The sequence below is a fragment of the Perca flavescens genome, chromosome 12, assembly GCF_004354835.1.
Source record: "Perca flavescens isolate YP-PL-M2 chromosome 12, PFLA_1.0, whole genome shotgun sequence".
Taxonomy (NCBI): domain Eukaryota; kingdom Metazoa; phylum Chordata; class Actinopteri; order Perciformes; family Percidae; genus Perca; species Perca flavescens.
The window spans coordinates 11,009,848-11,035,587 of record NC_041342.1 but is presented as its reverse complement, the minus strand read 5'-3'; the positions used below and the strand labels follow the sequence as shown (position 1 = coordinate 11,035,587).

The following is a 25,740-nucleotide window of genomic DNA, read 5'->3' as shown; positions in this document are numbered from 1 at the left end:
CACTGGTGCCTCTTCGGAAAGCGCTTCATTCATATCCATGTTTATGTACTTTTTTTGTTTTTGTAATGTCTCTGTTATTTCTCATTTGTATTGCCTCGTATCGTCGTATGTTTCTATTTTCATTTTTTTAATTAGTATTTTCATAAGTTTGTGCACTTGTTGTCCACGTGCTGTCATTCCTGCTTTTTGTCAAAAAAAAAAAAATCATTCATATCCATGAAAATGAAAATTGTGGAAACTGTAGAGCTTTTTTCCCCTGAAACCTCTGACTAATTGTAAATTTATGTTTTCATGTACCTCTTTTTATTTTTATTTTTTCTATGTAATGATTATCGATTGCTTTGTATGTTTTTTTTTATTTTGTACACTTGATGTTCATGTGCTATAAGCTACTGTTTACCTGATTCTCTGCCTAGTACACTGCATTTCGTCAATTAAAAATAAAAATATATATCCATGACCAACAACAACAACAACAACAACAACAACAACAGAAATCATGTCCATCGGTCTGTTTACAAGACACAATGTTTTAATAAAGTATTAAAAAGAAGAAGAAGAAAAATCACTTCGGCTGTAATAATCTATATTTCTCCAAATTCTTAGATATTGATAACAAATGTAATTTTTGCAATAATGAACCAGCATCTTTCATGCTTATATTTCATTGAATGCTCAGGTCTCTATACAAACAATAGTTTGAGGTTGTAAAGTTTCATGAGGCTGTGATTATCACGTATCACCTATCATGTGATTAGGTCAGGTAATTTTATACAGTGAGGTCAAGTTTAAGAAAATGGTCTCACAATGAAATGGTTACTAAGGATACTAATCCTTATCACGCATCTATACAATGGGCTCATTGAATCCCCAAGAGTCTCAGCTTTCCAGTCACACCCAATTTATGCAACCCCAAAAGGGTTATGGGCCTAAACCATTTTAGGATAGAACAGAATAAAATAACACATTTATACTGCGTAAGAAAAACTGCATGGTTTTGTCCCAAACTGCAGCATAATGCGGGCATGTCTGTAAAGGGGACACTTTTAATTTCATTTAATTTATTATACATTTTTTTAAAGTAACATTTAAAACGGGCCTTACTCAGTTTAAAAACTGTTTTCCAGCAGGTTCCTGTTCTGCAGAAACATAGAACATAAAACACAGTTACAGCACATTAAGACAGAAACACATGTACAGGACATTAGCATGGGCTAGACAGATACAGACAACTAAAAACAACTATACAGACTGCGGTGCAAACAGTGCAGACAATACATGAACAATCAATGAGTGCAAGTGTAATAACTGTTGAGAAGGAACAGTTTGTAGGCCTATGCCTTTTTGAAATATGTAATGGATTGTAGTATTTTGATGTGATGGGGAATGTCATTCCACATTTTGGTGTAGGTATGAAAAAAGGAGTTCTGACCATAGTTGTGGTGGGTACCCATACAACCCATTTTCATTCAAATATCTTGGATGATATGTCAGGGGTCCCCTTTAAAAAAAGGCCTTGCCAGTTTTACCATCGCAAAAAAAATCCTTATACACTGAAGTGTCTGTGACGGGGAGATTCCGAAAGTAGCTGTCGTTGAATCCGGTTGAATCCAAATATTTACAGTCTATGATTGAATCGCATAAAATACGTGTGAGCGCCCGTAGTACAGCACACGCATGCGCAGTGCGTAGTGTCGCAGTGTCGCATGTGGATGTTTTTTTTTTTTTTAGCTCAACACACGTGCATTTACCAGCTACGACTACTAGCCGTTCGTACCAGCCTGTGATCGTGAGGCGTTGCAACAAAAAATATGGCTAAGACAGACGTAAGAATAACGTTCCTTTATATTTATTTTAACCTGGCTTCAACGTGCACTAAGTAACGTTACATTGCTAACCGTAAGCTAACCGTAGTTCGGTCGTGTTCTGTTAGCTACAAACTAACTACCGTTAGCTTACAGTTAGGAAGCTAGTTGTAAACACATGGGTTTTACCTACAGCCACTGTTTTAAAGTGTGAGTAACGTGTTTGCATTTAACGTTAAGTCTTAGTTGATTTGACAAAGGTTAAAGTCGACGATTACAAATAAATACGCTTATTGTAAACATGAATGTGTGCACAATTCGAAGTAATATATTTTAGTAATTATATATAAATAGAGGTGAAAGCAGTTGCAACACAGTACACAAAAGTAGATAAAATGTGTTCATTTATCAATTAAAAGTTGCAGTTATTTATCAAGTGAGAATATCATGCTTTCATTGGTTTAAGCTTCTTAGAATGTGAGGCTTTGCTGCTGGTATTTACTACACAAGTATAATTTGACTGTTTTGGGGGTTTGGATGATGATACATGTTAAGAACTTATTGACAAATTAATCAAAATTGGAAATATTTTTAGCTTGAAGGCACCCTTTGCTCACAAGAGCATTTTTTAAAATTTTACTTAGCCTTTATTTATCCAGGTAAGTCCATTGAGAACAAATTCTCAATTGCAACCGTGACCTGTCACATTCACACAGTTCCACATTCATACCTGGAAGCTGCCCGGTACAACCACAGTCTGATCTGCTGGCCGCTGAGCAGCTCCACTGGAGCATTTGAGGTGAAGGGCCTTGCTCAAGGGCACCTCAGTAATGAGGGAGGAACAAGCGCTGCTCTTTCACTTTCCCTACCCAGATTATTTATCCTGTCGGTCTGGGGATTGAACCGGCGACCTCCCAGTCACAAGCTCGCTTCTTTTATGCCACAACAGGGTCATAATTTGATTTGTGTGTTTGTGTCTCTTTCAGTCGACAAGGCGTAGTAAAAGACTAAGCACTGTTGGTAAGTCATTTCTTTTAAAATCAGTGGGAAATCCCAATGAGCATGATTGTTTGGATGTAATAATGACAATAACATTAAGTCATTCAACATATGATTGTTTCAGAAGGACAGACCTGTTTAAGCAAACAAATAGTGGTAACAGAGGAGGATGCTCCCAAGAAGGACCAAGATGAACAAGGTACGGCAGACTCCTTACACATGATGTCTGATTTGAGCTTCTGAACTGTGCCAGTAACAAAGCTGCCTCTTTAGATTCTCAGATGGACACTGTCGTTAAAGTAAAAGGAAGTGCGACCACAGTGGCTGTATCCTGGGACAAGAAGAATGAGGATGGAGAAGTTGAGGATGCAGAAAACAGGCCTAATGCAAGTGATCAGATGACTGATAGTGGTAAGGTTGTTTACCAGAATCATAAGTTACTATTGCATCACTTTTTCTTTTTTTCTCCTTTTTTGTTTTTTAAGAAATGGAAGATTTGTCCTCCAGTGAAAAATATTCATCATTAACATTGCAGGTGTAAAGTTAGTCTTCATGTTTTGAATCTTAAAGATGCTACTAGTTTGGTAAATAGTAGTTATTGCATCTGTTGCAGGCCATATTTTCATTTTAACTTTAAACCGATTCATAAAAAACACGCTAAATTACAGCATGTCTTTAATGTAATGAATAACTCTTGTTTATCCTAATCAAATGTGTTTCTTGTCATTTAAGTCAAAGGTGTTAGTCTTTAGTTGAATGAGTCCATCTTAAAGGTCCCATAGTGTAAAAAGTTGAGATTTCCATGTCTCTTTTGAATATAAAGCAGGTGGATGTTCTATATAAATCCTGTGAAAGTATTGTAACACTCACTCCAGAGAGAAATGCACACAGCGAGATCTTTAAGTCAGATCTTTAAAGGTGCAATATGTAATACTGACAGCTAGTGTTTAAAAAAGTTACTGCAGTACAAATTCAAAATACTGGAGAGTGTTGTCTCCCCCACCCCATCCTCCCCAGACTCGAAGTTCACGTTGGTCTCCAGGCTGAGACCGCAGCATCCACAACAATGTTGCTAGACGCTTTTCTCACATAGCCAGACATTACTCCACAGCACAGCGGAGTAGCTAACGTTAGATGCTAGTCTCACATAGCCAGACATTACTCCACAGCACAGCGGAGTAGCTAACGGTAGATGCTCGTCTCACATAGCCAGACATTACTCCACAGCACAGCGGAGTAGCTAACGGTAGATGCTAGTCTCACATAGCCAGACATTACTCCACAGCACAGCGGAGTAGCTAACGGTAGATGCTGGCTCTATTGACAGTCCTAAATGCCCGTGCTCACGCGGAGCTCTGTAACCAACTGACAGACCCACTTTTTCGGCTTAGAATTACAGTAGGAACCGGCAAAAACCCCACAACCTCACCGTCCTCTCCACACGCCAGTCAGGCACACTTCCTCGGCTTAGAATTACAATAGGAGCCGCTGAAAATACCACTACCTTGCCGACTGAACACACTTCATTGGTTTAGAATTACGGCGACAATCGCTAAACACACTGCGAACTCACAGTCCTCTCTTTCCGATTTACCGCCCCTCTCTCCTGGCTTAAAATAACTCACCGTTGTCTGCTCCGACCGCTGAACTACACGTTGTAAACAGCCATGGGCTGCTTGCCTGGTCTTCTGGTAACGTTAGCAGTTAGCAGGGTTAGCATGGCGGCGTTAGCCAGGACCAGTCGGGATCACTTCACTGGCTGTGTCTCAATTGTTTTTGCGATTAACCAACTCGGGTACTCTAGCTATATAATTCAATGTAAGTACACAAATATTGAAATTACATAAAATGGCCGTCCCTAGTAGGGGTGGTACGGTTCACAAAATCCACGGTTCAGTTCGTATCACGGTTTTAGGGTCACGGTTTTCGGTTCTGTACGGTTCTTGTTATTTTTTCTTTAATCTTTAACACTCCAGAAATATACTTCAGCATTTGATATATAGCTTAATTATCCACAATGTATCACACAGTATTAAAACATAGTTCTATCTTGTAATCATGCACAAACGGAATTTGACTTTAAGCACATTATTGGGACCATCTTTGAGGAAAGCGAGGTGAGATTTTGATACAGCAAGAGAGAAGACAATGATTTTAACAAGCTTTTCATTTATTTGGCAAAACAATTAGTGTGTATCGCCATTACAGGAACATATGTGCCCTTTTTAACACATGGAGATTGAAATATTAAAGAACAACAATTGAAATAACTTGCATTTATCAAACTAACAACTTCAGTGTAGCTCTTACAAAAATACAGGTGACGTGACCGGCAGCACTCCCCACACCACCGTTGAGGAGCGGTCGGCTCGCCGCCTCTCAAAATCTGACACATCTTTTAAACTGACCTTTGTCCATCTGAAATGAAGACAGATTCAGCAACTGCATGGTCTATTTCTTGCTTAAAATGTTTACAGAAACACGTTTCGGTGAACTAATTTCATAAAATATGAGATTGTATTCACAACAAGACGCCATTAGAGTCTGTTTTGTAATTCGAGAGCAGCCAGCCCCACGTGACGCGTTCGTCCAATCATCTGCCATGTGTTGCGTTTGTCAAGCTCATCCCGCTCGTCATTCCCGGTGAGTGTTTTAACATAGGTGTTGAAAGAGGGCACAACGGCAGTAAGTGGTTTGTGCACGTTAGAAGTGTATTGACGAGCCGCGCTACGCACACACGTTCTGAACTGTACGCTTCGGATGTTTTTTCATGAACCGTACCACCCCTAGTCCCTAATGGCTGTGATAAATTAGCCTGAAGCTAAAGCTTACCTGAGGCCCGTTCCAGAAAGCAGGTTTAGTGAAAACTCTTGAGTTTGTGAGATGAGGGAAATTCTGGGTTTTCCGTTCCAGAAAGAAAGGTAACTTAACCTCGGAGTCAGTTACTATGGTAACTGAGTCTGTGAACCTAACCTGGTCGGGAGCAGGTTTTCTTCAAGAAACCTCGAGTTTCTCTCAGTCTCATTTCCTCATTCATTCATTCAGTCTGTATCAGGTGCATTTTGATGCAGTTTTATCTGCATGAATAAAAAAACGTATTGGTTTATATTAGGCAGATTATAAAACGTTTGTTTCTCAAACATGTCATGTCCTTTTGTCGACGATCCCATTGATGAAAAAGCTGTATTAATTTACAGAGAGTTAACGTCGGTATTGAGTCCCGACTATAGATATTTTCATATTTTCATTTCCACATAACCGATTTTGAGAGGTAGGCCTATTTTTTATCACAGTCAATTAGATATGTAGATACATTATCTGTCCTCATATCACTAACATCAACCATCGTGGACAGGCTTTAACATCCAAGCAGATTCTTTGTATCGCATTACGTTTTTTGCAAACGGCAGTTTTCTTTATAACAGTGATAGCGGCTCATAGCGTAGGCCTACTGTAATAGTAAAGCCACTGTATGCAGAGCCATCAGAAAAGTCTCGCTCTGAAACGTTTAAACGTTTTTGTAGTGTTCCCTGGACAGTAGAGCCATTAAAAAGAAATAAATGATTATACATTATAGTTCTGTTAATGGTCATGGTGCTGCAGCCTCAGAAGGGGATTAGTATAGGCTAATTTACTTTTTCGCCCGCAGGATTGCACCTAAATAAAATTATAGGTGTAATACAATTCCAGTTTTCACCAGTAATATTATAAGTTAACTGTGATTAAATATAAAATTAATACACTGTGAATGCGTACGCATTGACTCGAGCAGCAATTTTCTCCTACACCAATTCTCTCTCTTTTGCAGCAGCAGCCGCTGTCTTGCTTTTTTAACGAAATACATGTTCAAACTCGCTGTTTGTGCGCATGAGTATTTCCGACGACCCGTTTGTTTGTGGTTGTTACCATGGTGAATCGTAGAATCATGGCTCCATTCATACTGCCTTTTGTGCACGCGCGTAACCCTGAGTGAACCTACTCAGAGTTGATTGAACCAACTCATATCAGCTGTTCTGGAACCGAAAACTCTGAGTTTCCCATCTCGGGGTAAATCAACTCAGACATCAGGGTTAGACTCAGAGTTTGTTAAACCTCCTACCTGGAACGGACCCCTGTTCAGGAGGACATTAGCCAACTGCGTCCTTTTAGGCTCTAAGCTGTCTCCATCTTTCAAATACATCTCCAATATTTACCCAGACGGGTTTGTTACGTCTCTGGTCATGCAACTGTTAGAAACATGCCGGGTTTTTTTAAATATTTTTTCTTTAGGGCAGGTAGAATCGTTCTCCGTTTATCCCGTTCGTTTGTTTGCTGCTTTCACGGCTGTACTAATGTTACATCTGTAGCACGGTGGGTTTACGTTTTTACAGGTATATTTGGCAACCCGGCCTGGTTGTCAAACTGGGCAGTTTATAACGACACACAGGCCAAAACACAAACAGAATTTCCGTCATGGAACGGAAATTTCAAAAGGAGAAAATACTGGCGTTAGCATTGTTGTCAGAAAACGTAGTATTTCAACTTAGCATGTTTCCTTAATATTTGATGACGCATTGGGGTCATTTTTGGATTTATTACAGTAAACCTATTTAAGCTTAAATGGAGGCTGCAAGTTTTCAGTCTTTAAATCCAATCATGACTTATTTTTGCCAGAAGAACCGATCATCTCTTCAGCTGATGCAGTCGGCTCCACAGGGGACGCTCCCAGTGAGAGTGCAGAGACAAAGATGGAGCAAGAGATGCAGGAATCTGGAGGTACTGCAAATACAACGACAACACACACACGTGTCTTTATTGGTGAAATTCTGAGCGGTGCCAGTAACAGAGCTTCCTCTTTAGACTCTCAGATGGACATCGTGGCTGGAAGTACAGCCACAGTAACTGTAACCTGGGACAAGGAGAATGAGGAGGGAAAGAGCAAAGCTGTTAATAAGGAAGCCAATGGAGGTCAACAGAAGACTGTTGAAAAAACAACAGGTAAGGATGTTTCCAAGAGTTGATCCAAACACTATCAACATTTAATAAAATTCAGTCAGGCAATAGGGCATAGTGAACCCAGTGGTGCCTGCCTGTGCAGAGGAAGTCTAAGCCCATACCGTGACGGCTTTCACCTCACCGTTGTATACGCTGTCTGCGTGGAGTTTTGAAAAGCCTCAATGTCAAGTTCTGAGCTGTGTCAAGTTTCAAGTACTTTCTGTCTTTTGTTCTTTTCATTGTCCTACTTACACACAAAAAAATCACAATGTTTTTCACAGCAGTCCAGACTGCATTACATTGGGATTACATGGGGATAGGTTTCCTGATTGTGGCACTTAAGCAACACACTTAAAATGTGAAACTCTGAACGTTAAATAAAAATGTGCAGTATGTGCTGTGGCTTTCAATGTTTTACCAAAATGTACTTGAAAGTGAGTCTTTCATACACGGCAGCCTTTGGACACTATGAAGTCCATCACTTTATTTAAACCAAAATCTGTAAAACTAATAAAAGCTTTCACCTCTTCTATAATTTGATAAAACTTTCATCTAAACTGCTTGTAGACAGTTTGCTGTTGTGCCGTCCATCCAGAAAAATGCAGAGTTTTTTTGTGATTGTTGCGGGCAAAAATCCTTGATTATGCGTCACGTTTTCTTAAAAAATGCGATGGAATATGCGGGTTTTTTATGCAATTTTATGCGATGAAATTGCGAGAAATTGCAAAAACTGCGGTTTGATGCTTTTTTTTTTTTTTTTTTTTTTACTTTATTTAAAAAAATAGTTTACAGATATTCAGTCATTGCAATACGTAAACAAATAAGATACGAAAATATATACAAATATAATATGAAAGTAGAAATAAAAGTAAGTCTAAACAGAGGGAAATAAAAAATACAAAAAAGACAGACTTTCAAAAATCATTAATATAGATGCAGGACCACTTAAAGAAATTTGAGTAGACATCAGATATTAAGATAGCTTTCTTATTGGATACCAACTTAAGAGACTCAAAGTACACACAATCAATTTATGCGGCGAAAATGCGGCCCCCGCATAAATATGCGGACTTTGGCTGATTATGCATTGAATTATGCGATCGCATAATCACGTTTTTCTGGAGGGACTGGTTGTGAGGCAGTGTTTACCTGATCTTTGGGTAATGAATTTCAGAGACCCAGATCAATGTGGTAGATTACACTTGATTTCTTGAAAAAAGAAAAAGTTAATTAAGTCTGAGTGACGGGTGTGTAGAACCAAAATAATGAGGAGAGATGCATGCTACACGCTGTCTGCCATTTGTACTCCCTTTTATTTAGTTATGCTGTAGTTATAAAATGTTCTATTTGTTTGCAGTAAAAGGAAAGCGCAAGGCATGTGCTGCTGTTGAGACCTCCCCATCCAAGAAAACGAAGCGCATCAATGACGGTATGAACTCCAAACACAGCTAAATGCCCTGTCCTGCAACGTGCCTAATATGCTTGCTCTCACACATGTCTCTGTCTTCTTTTTTTGTTGCAGGTTTCTGTCTTTATGTTGGCAACCTGAACAACTCCAAAACATTTGACGAAATCAAAACTTCCTTAGCAAATTACTTGATGAAACAAAGTCTCCTGGTTCAAGACATCAGATTAGACCGGTCGAGGTGAGTATGCTGTTTAACTTTGGGCAGTAAACCCTTGAGTAGGTGCATTAGATATTGTTTGTTACATCCACTGATACATTAGTATTGCTCCTACAAAAAATACTAAATGAACTCAAGAGTAATGTTTTGCTGTTGTAGAAAACATGCATTTGTAGATTTGGCCTCCGAGATGGACTTAACCAAAGGCTTGACGTTAAACGGAGAAATGCTGGATGAGAAGCCATTGAGGATCGCCAAAGCAAAGGTCAAAAGTGAAGACATGGTGAAGATTAAAGCTCCAGCGGAGGACCAAAAGGGTAACTCAACTAAATAAATAGTTTTATTACACATTTATTTCCATTGTGTGTTACGCCTCCTGCAGACTGCATGCGTGGCATGAGCGTGTCAGCTGCGTCCGTTTATATTTCGGTTCCCATCTTATCAGGTTAGAGCTTGCCCACTGCCTGCGTGACACGCACGTCTCAAGCGCGGCAAAAACGAAAATGTGTGCATGCTAGAAATAGGGCCGACGCCTGTTTTTCACGTGACGCACAAGCCTGTTGGAAGCGTTTCCAGGCAAAATTTTATACGAAAAGATGTTTTTATGTCATTTTGACATAAATACATTTAATAAATTACTTTTTGATGTTTGAAAGTCTCTAGGTTTTGACATAAATTCAGATATAAATGTAATTTTAAAAAAAAATTAAAATAAATGATTATCGATTTTCAAATATTGCACCTGTCAATACAGAATGAAATATTCTGTAGCCTATTTTGCCGTCAATACTGCCGACGTTGTCTTTGCTGTAATCAAATAAGTATATATTTATGTTTATGGGAAACATGCATGTGTACAGACAAGGCTGGCAGCAGCAGCGCCGCGTCAGACACGTTTCTGGTGTGTAAAGACAGAAAACGCCACGCTTGCGCCATGCAGCCAGTGTGCAGGAGGCCTTACTTGCCATTTTTAGATCCAGGTGCAGCGGTAGTGCTTGTGTGTCTAAGCCACCAGTGGGCATTCATTGTTGAGTTTCTAAAACTAATGTGCATTTGGGTTTAGGGCTGTGTAATTAATCGAACTTTGATCGTGATTTCGGCTCCTAACAATCACAAAAAACAATGTAATCGAGAAAAACATATATTATTTTTTATTTTTTTTGCACCTTACGTTTTGCAAGTAAACTCTTATTTTTGTCTTGTGTTCTGAATGACATTTTCTTTTTTTCAAATGTATTTTTGAAAGAAATTCAAAAACTATCAAGGGAAAATTTTACAGTTCAAGATGTTTTCATTCTTAATTTGGTTTTTAAGTTCAATTAATGCAACATATTTTCAAAAGTCAACTAACATAATCATTAGGGGTGCACGATTCAGAAAATATTAGGATTCAATATGGATTTTCAGGCTCAAAATTCGATTCAAAATCGATTCTCGATTTAAATAAATAAACGATTCACCGTATGTACATGTAGTTACTTTTCTCATGTGATTGCAGTAGACATACAATTTAAAAAAAAAAAAGAAAAAAGAAGAAGGGAAGAGGTTAAATACAAATGTGAATCTTTTTTTTTTTTTTTTTTGCACACCCCTAGTAATCATGTTAAATAATCGCGATTTCAATATTGACCAAAATACATTTCTATCCATAATCGATTTACGGGTGTGGTTTTTCATGCTAAAATAATGCATGTATGATATGATGATCTGGGAATGTAAAACATCACAGATTCCAAGGAGGTTGGTATAGATTGAATGTCTGACTTGAGGACTGTCTGTTGTGTTTTTCACAGCCAAAGATAGCAGATGTTTGTTTCTGAAAAACGTCCCATACACCGCAACAAAAGAAGACATTCTGAAAAGCTTCGGCAAGGCCATCGCCGTTAGGTTTCCTGGTGGAACCGAAGGCCCAAAGAAAGGGTGAGAGTTTAATAAAAACCTGCGTTAACCTGTTATGGTTATTAGAAAATAAAAAGTCACATTTAGTGGATATTTGTAATTTCCTTATTTTTCAACAGCATTGCTTTTGTGGAGTTTCAAAATAAAGCTATTGCTAAGAAAGTACAGCAGCGAAAACAAGAAGTAAAGATCCAAGGCCGGATTTTGATTGTGGACTGTGTCGGAGAAAGAAATGTGCCTGAAGTCCCCAAAGCTAAAGACGACAAAAACAAGGCAGAAGGTAAACCACTGGACGTGTAGACGTTTACTGTCAAAAGCTATAAAAGGAATACTTCACCCCCAAAAATGGTCATTTGTATATCAATTACTCATCTCGTGTTACTTTGAAGTCTTGAAGCTTTTCTTGCGTGTCTCCACGGTGAACGAGGAATCCAAAAGCAAAGAAAAATTCTAGATGAATTGAGGTAACAGTGAGCCAAGTTTAACAGCAGCAACACTATATCATGACTAGGGGTGGGAATCACCAGAGGCTTCACGATACGATATCATCCCGATACTTATGTCACGATACAAGATTATTGCGATTTTAAACATATTGCAATATTCTGCGATATATTGCAACCTTTCTTCCAACTTCAATTTTTTCCCAGTTTCAAATGATGTCCCCCAAAGGAAAATTTTGTCAACATCTGTTTTATCTAAAAAGATACATTTCTCTCTGTTAATCTCACTTCAATTTTATTGCTGCAAAATGGGATTGTCGAGCAGACAGACTGACCAACGCATATATCATAAAAGATCGATACTTAGCGTCTGTGTATCGATACAGTATTGCCACGAAAAATATCGCGATGCTATGCTGTATCGATTTTATTTATTTATTTTATTTTTCCCCCCACCCCTAATCACGACATCCTTTTACAAACTCTCACACAACTCGTGCAGTATAATCCAAGTCTCATTCATCCAGTCATATGCTAGTTATGTCTGCAGTCTATATCGACGACGTTTCGTTTCCCGGATTGTTCAGTTGCCGCCGGAAATTCCCCCGGATGTCCCTCATTACGTCCAGATGTCCGTCACCGTCCTCTTCCTTTGTGTTGGTGTTCTAAACTCCGGTGGATTTCTGAGGACCATTCTCCTCAGATCTCTGCAGGGTAAATCCAGACAGCTAGCTAGACTATCTGTCCAATCGGAGTTTTCTGTCACATGACTAAAACAACTTTTGAACGTACACACGTTCCACCAAAACAAGTTCCTTCCCGAGGCTATTTTGCAGAGGCACCGTGGCTCCGTCCGCCGCTTAGCCCCGCCCAAGACGATTGTGATTGGTTTAAAGTAATGCCAACAAACCAGAGCACATTTTTCTCTCATCCCGTAATGTTGTGTGGACTAGCCAGACCTTATTTAAAACACGCAATAACAGCACCGGCACATTAAAAGAATTCAAGGTAATGGTGAATAGTGATATACAAATGATAATTTATAGGGGTGAAGTATTACTTAAATTATGTATGTTTTATTTATTTTTTTAAATCTGAACAATCAATTAATTACATCTGGAATTAGCGATTTACCTGTACTGACAAGATTTCTTTTCTTTCTCACAGCTGCAGCTCCTCCTCCAAATGAGAGCTTATTTGTGAGCAATTTGCCTTTCAACGTGAATGAAAAAAACCTCAAGAAAGTTTTTCAGAAAGCTGTTAAAATCCAGGTACCAAAAAAGCAAGGCAAATCAATAGGGTAAGCACATGTACACTCACTGGCCTACTTTTTCTTTTTCTTTTTTTTTCCCCCAATGAAAAAAGTATTTCAATAATCCCAAAAAACTCTGCAGGTTTGCGTTTGTGGAGTTTGCAGTGGTGGCAGATGCTGAAAAGGCCTTGCAGTCATCCCAAAACCTGAAAATCTTAGAAAAGGAGATCAGGGTGGAATTCTCCAAAAAGCGAGCACAGTCGGAGAAGGCAAAAGGTGTGTGGGATTGGTCATGTGTTACCTGTCGTCTGATAGGCTGCTTTATCAGGCCAAATTGATATTAGATAGGAAAACATTGATTTCATGCGTTTCAAGTCAGTTTGAGTAATGAAAACAGTAATACCACAATTGTGTCTCCCCTCCAGTCCTATCTAAAACCCTGATCGTGATGGGCCTTGCCGAGAAGACGACTGCAGAGACTCTGAAAGGGGCTTTTGAAGGGGCTTTCAGTGCAAGAGTTGCTGTAGATAAAGAGACCGGAGTTTCAAAAAGGTGGGCAGCTATGGCTATACATACATACATACATACATACATACATACATACATACATACATACATACATACATACATACATAAAATCGATTTGAATCAAGATTCTAGCTCTACTGATTCAAAATCAATTCCAAAAATCTATTCATATTTTTTGGAATTTCTTTTTCGTTTTGACACTATGACATTACCTCGCCATTCCCATAGATGGTGCTGCGTTGAATTCACACTGACGCTTGAGCACTCTTGTCATAATCCAAAGGAGTGCCGCGGAGGTAGTTTAGTCGGGCAGACTATGGCAAACTTCACAGAAAGAATTATTCAACCTGCTCCATCCTCATTGAAGGCGAGAGTTTTGGGCACATCTCGGCTTTTATAACCTCGAGGGGAAGACGGAACTTGATAGGAATCATGCTATATGCAGGCCTTGCCAAGCGAAAGTTAAGTATTTTGGAAAGACCACAAACCTCACATGGTACGCCATCACCCTAGAGATTAACATTAAAGACGTGGATGAACAACAACCTAAAGTAGCGTGCCAGTCAACCAATACACACTCTTTCGCTGCTCTAACCTCCCACAGTTCCGTCAGAGAGAGTGTTCTCAACTGCCGGAGACATTGTAACTGCACAGCGGAGCATGCTCGCTCCAAAACACATAGCCTAGACCAGCTTCTGTTTCTACAAAAGACTGTACAGATTCCAGCTAGTGGTGGACTATGAACTGGTTACATACATACATACATGCATGCATGCATGCATGCATACATAAATGTGTATCCATTATGTGATTCTGACACATCACAAAAGTTCCTTTTGAATGGACTGTAGTTGCCACAGATCTAAAAAGAAAGGGCCTAATTTTAAGAAGTTCAGTGTGCCCAGTCGAGTTCACATTTCACCAGTCAACCTGATAGCTGAAGTACTCCTTAAACCACATTTATCAGTATATTTGTTGGTTTGATCGGAGTACAGCACTTTCTATTTAACCGTTTTATACTTGAATTAAATGTAAAATGAAATGAAAGCTTGGCACTTTTGCAGTTTTTAGTTTAATACAATTTTTTTTTTGTATGAACACCTTTAAAGTAATATCAAACTTTAATTTGTTGTGTTTCTTTTAAATTGTATGTCTACTGCAATCACATGGGGAAAATAACTACATTTACATACTGTGAATCATTTTTTAATCGAAAATCGATTTTTGAATTGAATCTTAAGTCTAAAAATCGGAATCGAATCGTGACCTTTTCTGAATCGTACACCCCTAATATACAACTTGGAAAAACTGCGTTTAGTTTTAGTGGACCTGACTCAGGGAACAAAATGCAACACTTTCTTAAAATCAACTCACTTGTGCCTTTTGGACTTTTTAGAAATCTGATTTTGGACCTCCAGACTTCTACTTGTAATTTCTCTACATAGTTGTATTTCTTTTGCATCCTGATTGTCCTGATCTGTTTTTCAAATTTCTTTTGCGTTTCGGAGAGCTTTGGTGTCTTTCTATGTTCTTATGATGGTGTTGCGTCCTTTCCTGTGTAGTTTTCTTTGTAAATCGCTGTCATTGTAAATGAGGGCCGCCCCTCAATGATCTCTCGAGTATAAATAAAGGTTTGATGAATGAATGAAAAAATATTAGATTAATATAAATATATTCAAAATAAAGGCGCATCTTAAAGATGATATGTATCGATATACCTCACACTGACTTGTCTCACGTTGAAATGTTCTCAGGTTTGGTTTCGTGGACTTTGAGAGTGAAGACAACTGCAAAGCTGTCAAAAAAGCCATGGAGGACTGTGAGATCGATGGCAGCAAAGTGACTGTGGCTTATGCAAAAGCCAAGGGTGTAAAAGGTCCAAAACGCCCCGCCAAGCCCCCCCTGGCGCCCAGTGGACAGCCTGCAGGTCAGAAGGCCGGCAGAGGCCGGCGTAAAGCCAAAGGTGAGTTTAACTGGGGTAATGAATAGATGTGTTTTTCGGAAGTGTTCGACATAGATTACAATCTCATTTCCATGTAAAGCGTGATTTTTATGCTTCTGCGTTAAATCGACGCCGTGGCTATGTACGAAGGTACGTGGAGACATTTACCCTACGCCGTAGCCTGACGTACACCTCTTGAAAAATGTAACGCGTCGCGGTGACGCATGTCACTCGCCCGTGGCTTGGCAGCGTTGCATTTCCCCCGACTCGTTTCCTGGTTCTTCTCCATAAACGACATGAAATCAGGGAGAGGGTTAACTTTTCCTGCTCCAGATTTCCCACCGTGGTCAGAAAGCACAGGGGAGACACTTTGTTTCTCTCACTATGACTCTAGAGTTGCTACTCGCTATCACAGTCACTCTCTCACTCGCTCTACCACACACTCCCTGCGTACACACACACACGCCGGCCATGCTATTCTCTTAAAGGAACACGCCAACTTATTGGGAATTTAGCTTATTCACCGTAACCCCCAGAGTTAGACAAGTCCATACATACCCTTCTCATCTCTGTGCGTTCTGTAAGGCTGTCTTGACGGCTCCAGCGGCATCAGACCAGCACAGAACATGCAGGCGAATGGTTCCAGCAATCCTACTGCTCCGAATAAGTGACAAAATAACGCCAACATGTTCCTATTTACATGTTGTGATTTATAGAGTCACAGCGTGTACAAAAAACAATGTAACATGAGACACAGCTGTCTTCTAACTGTAAACAAACTGGGAACTATATTCTCAGGTGGAAGAATATAGTACTTGGGTGGAGTGATATGCTCGCAGCAAGCCTGTCTGAGAATATAGTTGGTATGGTTTGTTTACTGTTAGAAGACGGCTGTGTCTCATGTTGCGTTGTTTTTTTGTACACGCTGTGACTCTAAAAATCACAACATGTAAATAGGAACATGTTGGCGTTATTTTGTCACTTTTGTCACAATTGGGAGCAGTAGGCTAGTTGGAACCAGTTACCTGCAGGATCTGTGCTGGGCTAAGCTAATGCTGGAACCGTCAGACAGCGTTACAGCACGGACAGAGATGAGAAGGGTATGTATCGACTTGTCTTACTCTGGGGGTTACAGTGAATAAGCTAAATTCCCAATAAGTCGGCGTGTCCTTTCCTTTAAAGAGATCAACGCACACACCAACGCACAAGTGGAGTTTTCGCAGAACCATCCATCACGCTTAAGTTTCAAGCTGCGGCAATCAGTGTTTTTGTTGTTGTTTTTTTACATTAACAATGTTTTAAATGGCTACTAGTAATGTGAAAGGGGCCGCTTTTATTGATGAACACAGAATGGTAAGTCCATATCGACAACGTTTCATTTCCGGGATTGTTCAGGTGCCGTTGGAAATTCCGCCGGATGTCCCGTCGCCTTCGGCCTCCTTTGTGTTGGCGTTCTAAACTCCGGTGGATTTCTGAGGACTATGGTTAACTGCTCCTCAGATCTCTGCAGGGTAAATCCAGACAGCTAGCTAGACTATCTGTCCGATCTGAGTTTTCTGTTGCACGACTAAAACAACTTATAAACGCACACGTTCCATCAAAACAAGTTCCTTCCTGAGGCTATTTTGCAGAGGCACTGTTGCTCCGTCCGGTGCTTAGCGCCGCCCGAGACGATTGTGATTGGTTTAAAGAAATGCCAACAAACCAGAGCACGTTTTTCTCTCATCCCGGAATTCTGTGTGGACTAGCCGCTGCGCTGTGGAGGAAGGTCTGGCAGAGCGAGCCTACAGAATGACCTACTCTGCTTTTCCTCTCATCTGTACAGAACGGTTTAGCATCTTTTGGCTTATTTTATTTTTGTACACGTAACTTTACTGTTTTGGTTTAATCTCTGCGCACTCCCCCATCTACCTCAACTCTCAGCTCTCAACTCAAGCTCGTTTTTTGGCTGCAGCAGCAGACAGCTGCTTCTATTAAAACGTTATATGCGTCCTACCCCAGAACCAAATAGCATACAGACGCAGTTAGCAACAAGCTAACATAGTGGTGTATTTGTAATGTTTACAGCTTGTTGCGCTGCGTAAAAAAAAAAAAACAGCTTTACTAAATGCATTGCACCTTCTTTTGCAACTTTGTTTTTTAGCATCCCTGCATATGGTTTGCAAATTTCAGCCGTTGATATTTTGCCAATATCCGTCCAATGTTTGATAACTGGTTACAGTGGGGGAAATAAGTATTTGACCCCTTGCTGATTTTGCAGGTTTGCCCACTTACAAAGAATGCAAAAATCTACAATTTTAATCATATGTACATTCTAACAGTGAAAGACAGAATCCCAAAGAAAATTCCAGAAAATCACATCATATGAATTTATTAAAATTGATAACCATCTGATGAGGAAAAACAAGTATTTGACCCCCTGGACAAACAGCATGTTAATATTTTGTAGAAAAGCCATTATTGGCCAGCACAGATGTCAAACGGTTTTTATAGTTGGTGACAAGGTTTGTGCACATTTCGGCAGGGATGTTGGCCCACTCCTCCTGCAGACAGCCTCCAAATCATTCAGGTTCGAGGTTGTCGCCTGGCAACTCAATTTTAAGCTCCCTCCAAAGATTTTCAATCGGATTCAGGTCTGGAGACTGGCTAGGCCACTCCAGAACCTTGATGTGCTTCTTCTCCAGCCACTCTTTTGTTGCTTTGGCGGTGTGCTTAGGGTCGTTGTCGTGCTGAAACACCCATCCTCGACCCATCTTCAGCTCTCTCACTGAGGGAAGGAGATGTCGGTCCAGAATTCCACGATACATGGCCCCGTCCATCCCCCTCAATACGATGGAGTTGTCCCGTCCCCTTGGCTGAAAAGCACCCCCAAAGCATGATGTTGCCACCACCATGCTTGACGGTGGGGATGGTGTTCTTTGGGTTGTACTCTGTGTTCTTTGCCCTCCAAACAAGACGAGTTGAGGCCAAAAAGTTCTATATTGGTCTCATCTGACCACATCACCTTCTTCCAGGCCTCTTCTGAGTCGTCCAGGTGGTGAATGGCGAACTTCATGCGGGCCTGTACATGTTTCTTCTTGAGCAGGGCGACCTTGCGTGCGCTGCAGGATTTCAATCCATGACGGCGTAGTGTGTTACCAACCGTTTCTTTTGTAACTGTGGTCCCAGCTGCCTTCAGTTGATTCATCAGTTCCCCCCTTGTGGTTTTGGGATGATTCCTCACCGTTCGCATGATCAGGGACACCCCACGAGGCAAGATCTTGTGTGGAGGCCCAGACCGAGGGAGGTTGGCGGTGGTGTGGTGCTTCTTCCATTTCCTGATAACTGCACCGAGAGTTGATCTTTTCTCTCCAAGTTGCTTTCCGATTCTCTTGTAGCCCATCCCAACCTTGTGCAGATCAACAATCTTGTCCCTGATGTCCGTAGAAAGCTCTTTGGTCTTGCCCATGGTGGTGATGTTGAATGCTGGTTGTTTGGGTGTTGACAGGTGTCTTTTATACAGGTAACGAGGTGAGGCAGGTGTATTTGATGTAGATAATTGGTTCGGATTGGGACTGTGTCTTAAAGAAAGACTAACTGGCTTGTAGGAGCCAGAATACTTGCTGTTTGTCCAGGGGGTCAAATACTTGTTTTTCCTCATCAGATGGTTATCAATTTTAATAAATTCATATGATGTGATTTTCTGGAATTTTCTTTGGGATTCTGTCTTTCACTGTTAGAATGTACATATGATTACAATTGTAGATTTTTGCATTCTTTGTAAGTGGGCAAACCTGCAAAATCAGCAAGGGGTCAAATACTTATTTCCCCCACTGTATATGTGGGTATTGTTTTTATATTAAAATGTTGTATTTGTGTAGGATTCCATAAACAGCCAGGGTCAGTTAGTCTACACCTTGAGTGTACTGTTTACTTTGGTCTTTGACTGGTTTGGTTTGATGGTTTTTGAGTGAAAATAAAACAGATTTTTATTTTTCAGGTAAAGGACGTGGAGCCGGCACGCCACAGGATGCTGTTAAAGAAGTGGACAAGTTATTATATATATATATATATATATATATATATATATATATATATATATATATATATATATATATATATATATATATATATATATATATATATATATATATATATATATATATATATATATATATGGGGGCGTGGAAATGTGTACAGTTGTTCTAGTCCTACATGATTGTAGGATATGTAGAGATGTTCCAATACCTTTTTTTATTTTTTTTATTTTATTTTTTCATTCCCGATTCCGATACCTGAACTTGCGAATTGGCCGATATCAAGTACCGATCCGATGTTGTATGGCCTGGCTCGGGTTAAACCCTTTGTAAAACATGAAAAATCCATTCAGTGAATGAATGCCATAGAACCTATTTAAGTCTTAACGGAAAACTAACATAAATAAACTACTTAGTATTTTTTTTCGGGGGCTAAATATGTGATGTTGGATCCTTGCATCGACTTGCTTACTCACCGATGATTACTCAGCATTTTAGGCAGTATTGGAGGCTTTCCCCATATCAGTATCGGAACAACTCTACATGTGACACCTTGTCATTTTTATTTTAAAGTCATATTTTGTACTTTAATCTATGAACTTCATAACTATTATGAAAACGTATGAAAGCACCCTGACTTGTTATCACATGTTAGTTTTGTGATGTGAAAAGTTGATTTCAGATTGAACCCTTTTTATGTGAAGATAAATATATTTTCAAACCACAGCAGCTGTGTCTTGAGTTCTGTTATTAACATCTGCGATGAAGACCCAAAAGGGGTTATCTCAGGACACAGCTGAACCCTCAGCCAAGTCTTTTTACTCTGCCACTGGTCTGAAATTAAAAACCCGGCTCACATCTAAACATGCCATATTTGATAATCCATAAGGCTACGTTCACACTGCAAGTCTTAATGCCTGATTCTGATTTTTTGCTCAGATCCGATTTTTTTGTTTGGCTGTTCACATTAAAATGTGGCCTATATCAGATTCCAGTGTGAACTGTTTGCGGTTTTGAACTGACCCGCATGCGCAAAAGAACAATAACAATGACATCAGACACAGCACGCTGTTGCACTAAAGTTAGGGAGGTTATGGAGGAAGTCAGCATTTTTATTTATTATTCAGCTTTTATTTTTTTATTTTGTATTAAAATGTTTGTGTAATGGCAGCCATGCACAGGTGCTGAGGAGGAGAAGAGAAAGAGACAAATTTGCGGGGTAATGGCTGCAACTTCACTAAAGAGGTCTGTGTGACCGTACGGCCAATTTGCACGTCAGGACCGCTACGGGCCTCCACCACTCTGGCTTCGCCCTCTCACACGCTCCACCTCCCCGGCGGTGCGGCGACTCGGGCCGGTGGTGCGCCCGACCCCGAGGGACCGGGATCCCACCTCAGCCGGCGCACGCCGGCTTTCACTTTCATTGCACCACGGGTGCTTGACTTGCGAGCGCGTTAAACTCCTTGGTCCGTGTTTACAGGCGGGTCGGGGGGGTTGCCGACATCACCTTTTTACGTGAGCCGATCCCCGCCCTGGCGATGCGACGCGCGGTTGGGTAACAATGAGGACAGTCCGCCCCGGTTAACAGCCGCACTGGAAGCAGGGGGCCCCGCCCCTCCCCGCGGGGAGAGTGGGCGCAGCGAGGGTTTTTGAGGTAAAAGTCATTACAAAACCGCCTTGGCTGTTCACACTGCGATCGCATTGAAAAAAATCAGATCTGGGTCGGATTCAGGACCACATGTGGAAGTGGCCTGAATCTGATCTGAAAAAATCAGATCTGGGCTAGATTTGAGTGTTCACACTACTTCTGAAGAAGCCTGACCTGGTCACTTGACCCCAAAAAAATCGGATTTTGGCCACTTTGACCTGCAGTCTGAACGTAGCCTAAATGTTGCATCACTGCATGGAGAGGCAGGGTAATAATAAGTTCACTGCTCCTTGCACAAGACGCTCGCGCTGGCAGTTCTCCGATTTGCAACTTCAGCCCGCACGCTGAACTCTAGCGAACTGACCTCATATCCTGTCCCCCACTCCCCCACTTCCTTGTGAATGGACCGGTTTGGGACGGTCTCGTGCAGCGGCGCAGCGTGGATCCGTGTTGTGTCAGCGCGCGTCTACACACACACACACACACACACACACACACACACACACACACACACACACACACACACACACGATGGAGCCGCGCGGTGCTGCACGGGGCACGCGAGCAAACTCTTTAATGCAACACTTGACTCCCCTGGCTATGTAACGTCTCGTGCATCGCTGGAGAAGAGAACAGGCATCGGTAAGTTGTTAACGGGCATGAATTGGCGCTTATTTTCCACGGTATTTATTTTTTATTTTTTATCTTATATGTTAGGCGCGTCGCCACAGTTCAACAGGAACTTGCTAAACCGCTAGACTTTTTAAATGATTCAAGCTGCGACTGAAAATGGCTCCTCGTTCACTATTTGGTGCGGTTAGGTCCAGTGTTGAAACTGTGTCGGAATGTTTGTTTTCTACTCGGATAGGAAACTTCTAGCTTCCACCGTTTTCGCGTTTAAAACGTGTTGCTACCAACCAGAGGCAAGTAGCACAGGACGTTATTGTTCAATGTCTATACAAAAAACTATCACTTCTTGGACGTTATGTTTTATTGTTCTACAACGTTGAATTATGTCTGCTTGTTTGACTCTTTAAATGTCTACAAATCCAAATGAAGTGAAATGAACGAACCATTGATTGCAGAAGTACTCGCTCAGTAAAGGCGTGACCTGGGTCTCTGTAGACAAGTTTGCACATCTGGAAGTTCTTGTATAAGCGTGTAGTATAAAGTGCTGTCAAGTTGCAACTGGGACCCTGCCATAAATTCTGAATTGAATAGAAACCAGGGCTCGACTTTGGCTGCTCTAGGACTGCAACATAGTTGTTTTGAAGCCAGCTCCGTGTAGCTTTGGCTTTATGTTTGGGGTCTTTGTCCAGCTGGAAAATAAATCTGATCCAAAGTCCCGGCTGGCTTGCAGAGTGCAGCAGGGTTTCAAGCAGGATTTCTCTGTATTGTTGCTGCATGTATTTGACTGTCTGGTAAGGCTGCCTCGTCGAGCCTTCCAGGACCTGCTGCAGAGAAACATGAGCCCTGCGTGATTCTACCATGCTCCAGCTTTTCTCTATCCGGCGGTAACACTTTACTTGAAGGTATCGACATAATCGTGACATGACACTGTCATAACTATGACATGACACTGTCATGAACGTGTCATAAACAAGTCATACACTTTTATGACTTATGTCATTCGATTTTTGTCATGACAAGTTGACATTGTTTGGGTTGTCTTGATTAAGACAACTTGACATTAATCAAAGTGACATTACCAGAAGTTGACATTAAATTTGTTTGGGTTGTCTTGATTAAGACAACTTGACATTAACCAGGATGACATTACCAGAGGATGTCTTTGTCATGACAACTTGATATACTGTCTTCCTGTTTAATGTCAAGTTGTCTTAATAAGGACATTCCAAAGAAATTGAATGTCAAGTTGCCAAAGGAACTGACACTTTGCTGCAACACAAACTAATATATTTATTCACCTCTATTCACACACACAATGAGACATATTTTCAGTTGTGATTGAACAGTATTTTTTGAGTTGCTATATAGGCCAACTTTGATCTTTACATATAGGCTAAGCATTCTGTAGCAAATAACAATAAACCCACTATTAATTACAATATCTTAATGCAGTGTAACTACTTCAACATGTAAATAATGCACCTAAAATACAAACGTGAGCAAGGGCGTTCAGCAATCGCTATTAGGCTATATCAAATCAACAGCTACATGCAATTTAGCTCGCAGGTGAAGAATACAAACAATGAAAATCACCAGTTAACTTAATTTGCAAGACCACGCTTAAATGAACTGACAACATAAGTTATACGACTTACAGTTCTCAAGGACGTACACACACCATCTCAACTGGCTAGTTATCCTTGTGTGTCTGCGCTATTCTCCGACATGCACTCCAACAACGCAGCCCCTATTTCTGATACCGTGGGGGGCAGAAATGTTGCCGTGAGGGGCTGCCATTTTCAAATCAACATAGAGGAAACACTGAAATACATCTCTGGTAATGTAATCCTGGTTAATGTCAAGTTGTCATTACAAAGACATCCCAAACTAATTTAATGTCAACTTGTCATGACCAAGACAACTTCTGGTAATTTCACTTTGATTAATGTCAAGTTGTCATAATCAAGACGACCCAAACAATGTCAACTTGTCGTGACAAAAACCGAATGACATTTAATGACAGAAGTCATAGACGATTAGGACTTGTTTATAACGTTTATGACACGTTCATGACAGTGTCATGTCATAGTTATGACTGTGTCATGTCACAATTATGTCGATACCTTCAAGTAAAGTGTTACCAAAGAAAGTGGTTTCTTACGTTTGTACCTAATCTGGATCAAGTAATTTTCCCTTTAAAACCTATTAAAGCAACATATTTTCTGTTGATGAGGCATCAAAAATATTAATCTGGATGTAAAATAAGTGTTTGCTACAAAAGTACATTTACTCAAGACTGTACTTAAGTACAAATGTTGAGGTACTTGTACTTTACTTGAGTATTTTCTTTTCATGCCACTTTCTACTTCTACTCCGCTACATTTCAGAGAGAAATATTGTACTTTTTACTCCACTACATTCATCTGACAGCTTTAGTTACTAGTTACTTTACAGTACTTAACAATATAACAGCTTACGAGTCCAGGCAAAATGATTAGACCATTAAACACACAACTGTTTGGATCGTTTCCAGTTTCTAAAATGTAAGGATTTTTCTGCATTGAGTACTTTTACTTTTAATACTTTAAATATGTTTTCCTGATTCATACTTTTACTTAAGTAACATTTTCAATGCTGAATACTTCTACCATCACTAGACCTCCGACATGATGGTGCTTATTGAGAGGTGAGGTCCTATAAACTGTGAATCAAACATTATTGTAGGTGTGACTTTTATTGAACATATCAAACGTGTGTGCATGGTGCAAAGGTTTCCATGGATTAGAGCCTATCCGGCACTGGATTATTGCCTAACACCACACCACATGACACTAATTGTCAAATATCTTCACTTTTTGTCAAAGTTGTCAATAAAAAAAAAAAAAAGTCTGTAGTGCCCCGAAGTGCTCTTTGGAAGGGAACACAAACCTTCAAAAAAAAAGAAAGGTCCAATGCACTCTTCTTGCAAAAAGTTAAAAAGCCTTTGTTTAAATGGCTATTTCGTATGGAAATTGTTACTACATTAAAAATAGAGCTGGGTAACAACCCACGCGTAGCTCTTCTTGAAGTTTGCTCTTCTTATAAATATAATGTCTTCTATTTCTGTAGCCAGAGGTTTAGTTTAGTTTTTTATTTATCTCAAACAATCAACATACTAAAGCAGGGGTCTTCAATGTGTTTTAAGCCAAGGACCCATTAACTGAAAGAGAGATGGAGCTGGGACCCCCTATTACATATATTTTATAAAATGAAGTTGCATATTAAACTGGGCCTACAGTAACTTGTAGGGCGGCCTAAAGCCTTTATACATACCTTTTTTTTTTTTTTTTTTTTACATAGAATACTAAGTTATTCAAATGGCCTAATAATTGTTGGCATGATTTTATAAATCATGTTTTAATGTTAAATATACATGTGGCACACGTCTGTGGACGGCCTTAGTGACTACCTTACCTATAGGCTTTTTGGATTTTTGCTAAGGTGCTCATATTATGCTCATTTTCAGGTTCATAATTGTATTTCGAGGTTGTTCCAGAATAGGTTTATGTGGTTTAATTTTCAAAAAACACCATATTTTTGATGCAGCTCCTCTTTTCACCCTGTGTGTTGAGCTCTCTGTTTTAGCTACAGAGTGAGGCATCTCACTTCTGTTCCATCTTTGTTGGGAGTCACACATGTGCAGTACACTGCTAGCTTGTCAGTTGCAGAGTATGAGGGCGTGCCACGCTAGCAGCTAGGTGAGCATTATAACGTGTGTTACAAAGTGACGCACGTTTGTCTCTGAAGTAAAGGCTGGACTACAATAGAGCTGTTTGGAACAGTGTTTTCTGTTGGAGATGGTAAGTCCCTTTGGGGTGGATTTTGGGCTTTTTCACTTTGTAAACCCATAACATGCACACCAAGATATATAACACAATAAAGGAAAGCGAAAAAGCCGAAAAACATAATATGAGCACTTTAAAGGTCCCATGGCCTGAAA

General features: G+C 40.2%; 2 protein-coding genes across 4 annotated transcripts in view; both read left to right on the top strand.

The window, feature by feature from the left end:
* Positions 1–1,698: 1,698 nt before the first annotated feature.
* LOC114565250 (nucleolin-like) lies at positions 1,699–20,941 on the top strand. The gene is made up of 17 exons (XM_028593174.1): positions 1,699–1,826; positions 2,792–2,825; positions 2,929–3,003; positions 3,078–3,215; positions 7,458–7,559; positions 7,644–7,781; positions 9,136–9,207; positions 9,301–9,424; positions 9,563–9,720; positions 11,197–11,323; positions 11,422–11,582; positions 12,913–13,045; positions 13,140–13,273; positions 13,423–13,549; positions 15,280–15,488; positions 19,447–19,527; positions 20,763–20,941. Exons 1-17 carry the CDS (start codon positions 1,812–1,814, stop codon positions 20,939–20,941), a joined length of 2,007 nt encoding a protein of 668 aa, XP_028448975.1. The 5' UTR covers positions 1,699–1,811.
* Positions 20,942–21,434: 493 nt separating this feature from the next.
* LOC114565594 (probable cation-transporting ATPase 13A3) overlaps positions 21,435–25,740 on the top strand; it is a 41,205-nt gene continuing 36,899 nt past the window's right edge. For all 3 annotated transcript variants that reach the window (XM_028593751.1, XM_028593752.1, XM_028593750.1), the window contains exon 1: positions 21,435–21,773. The gene's annotated coding sequence lies outside the window, so the exon portion shown is untranslated. The remainder of the gene's footprint in view (positions 21,774–25,740) is intronic.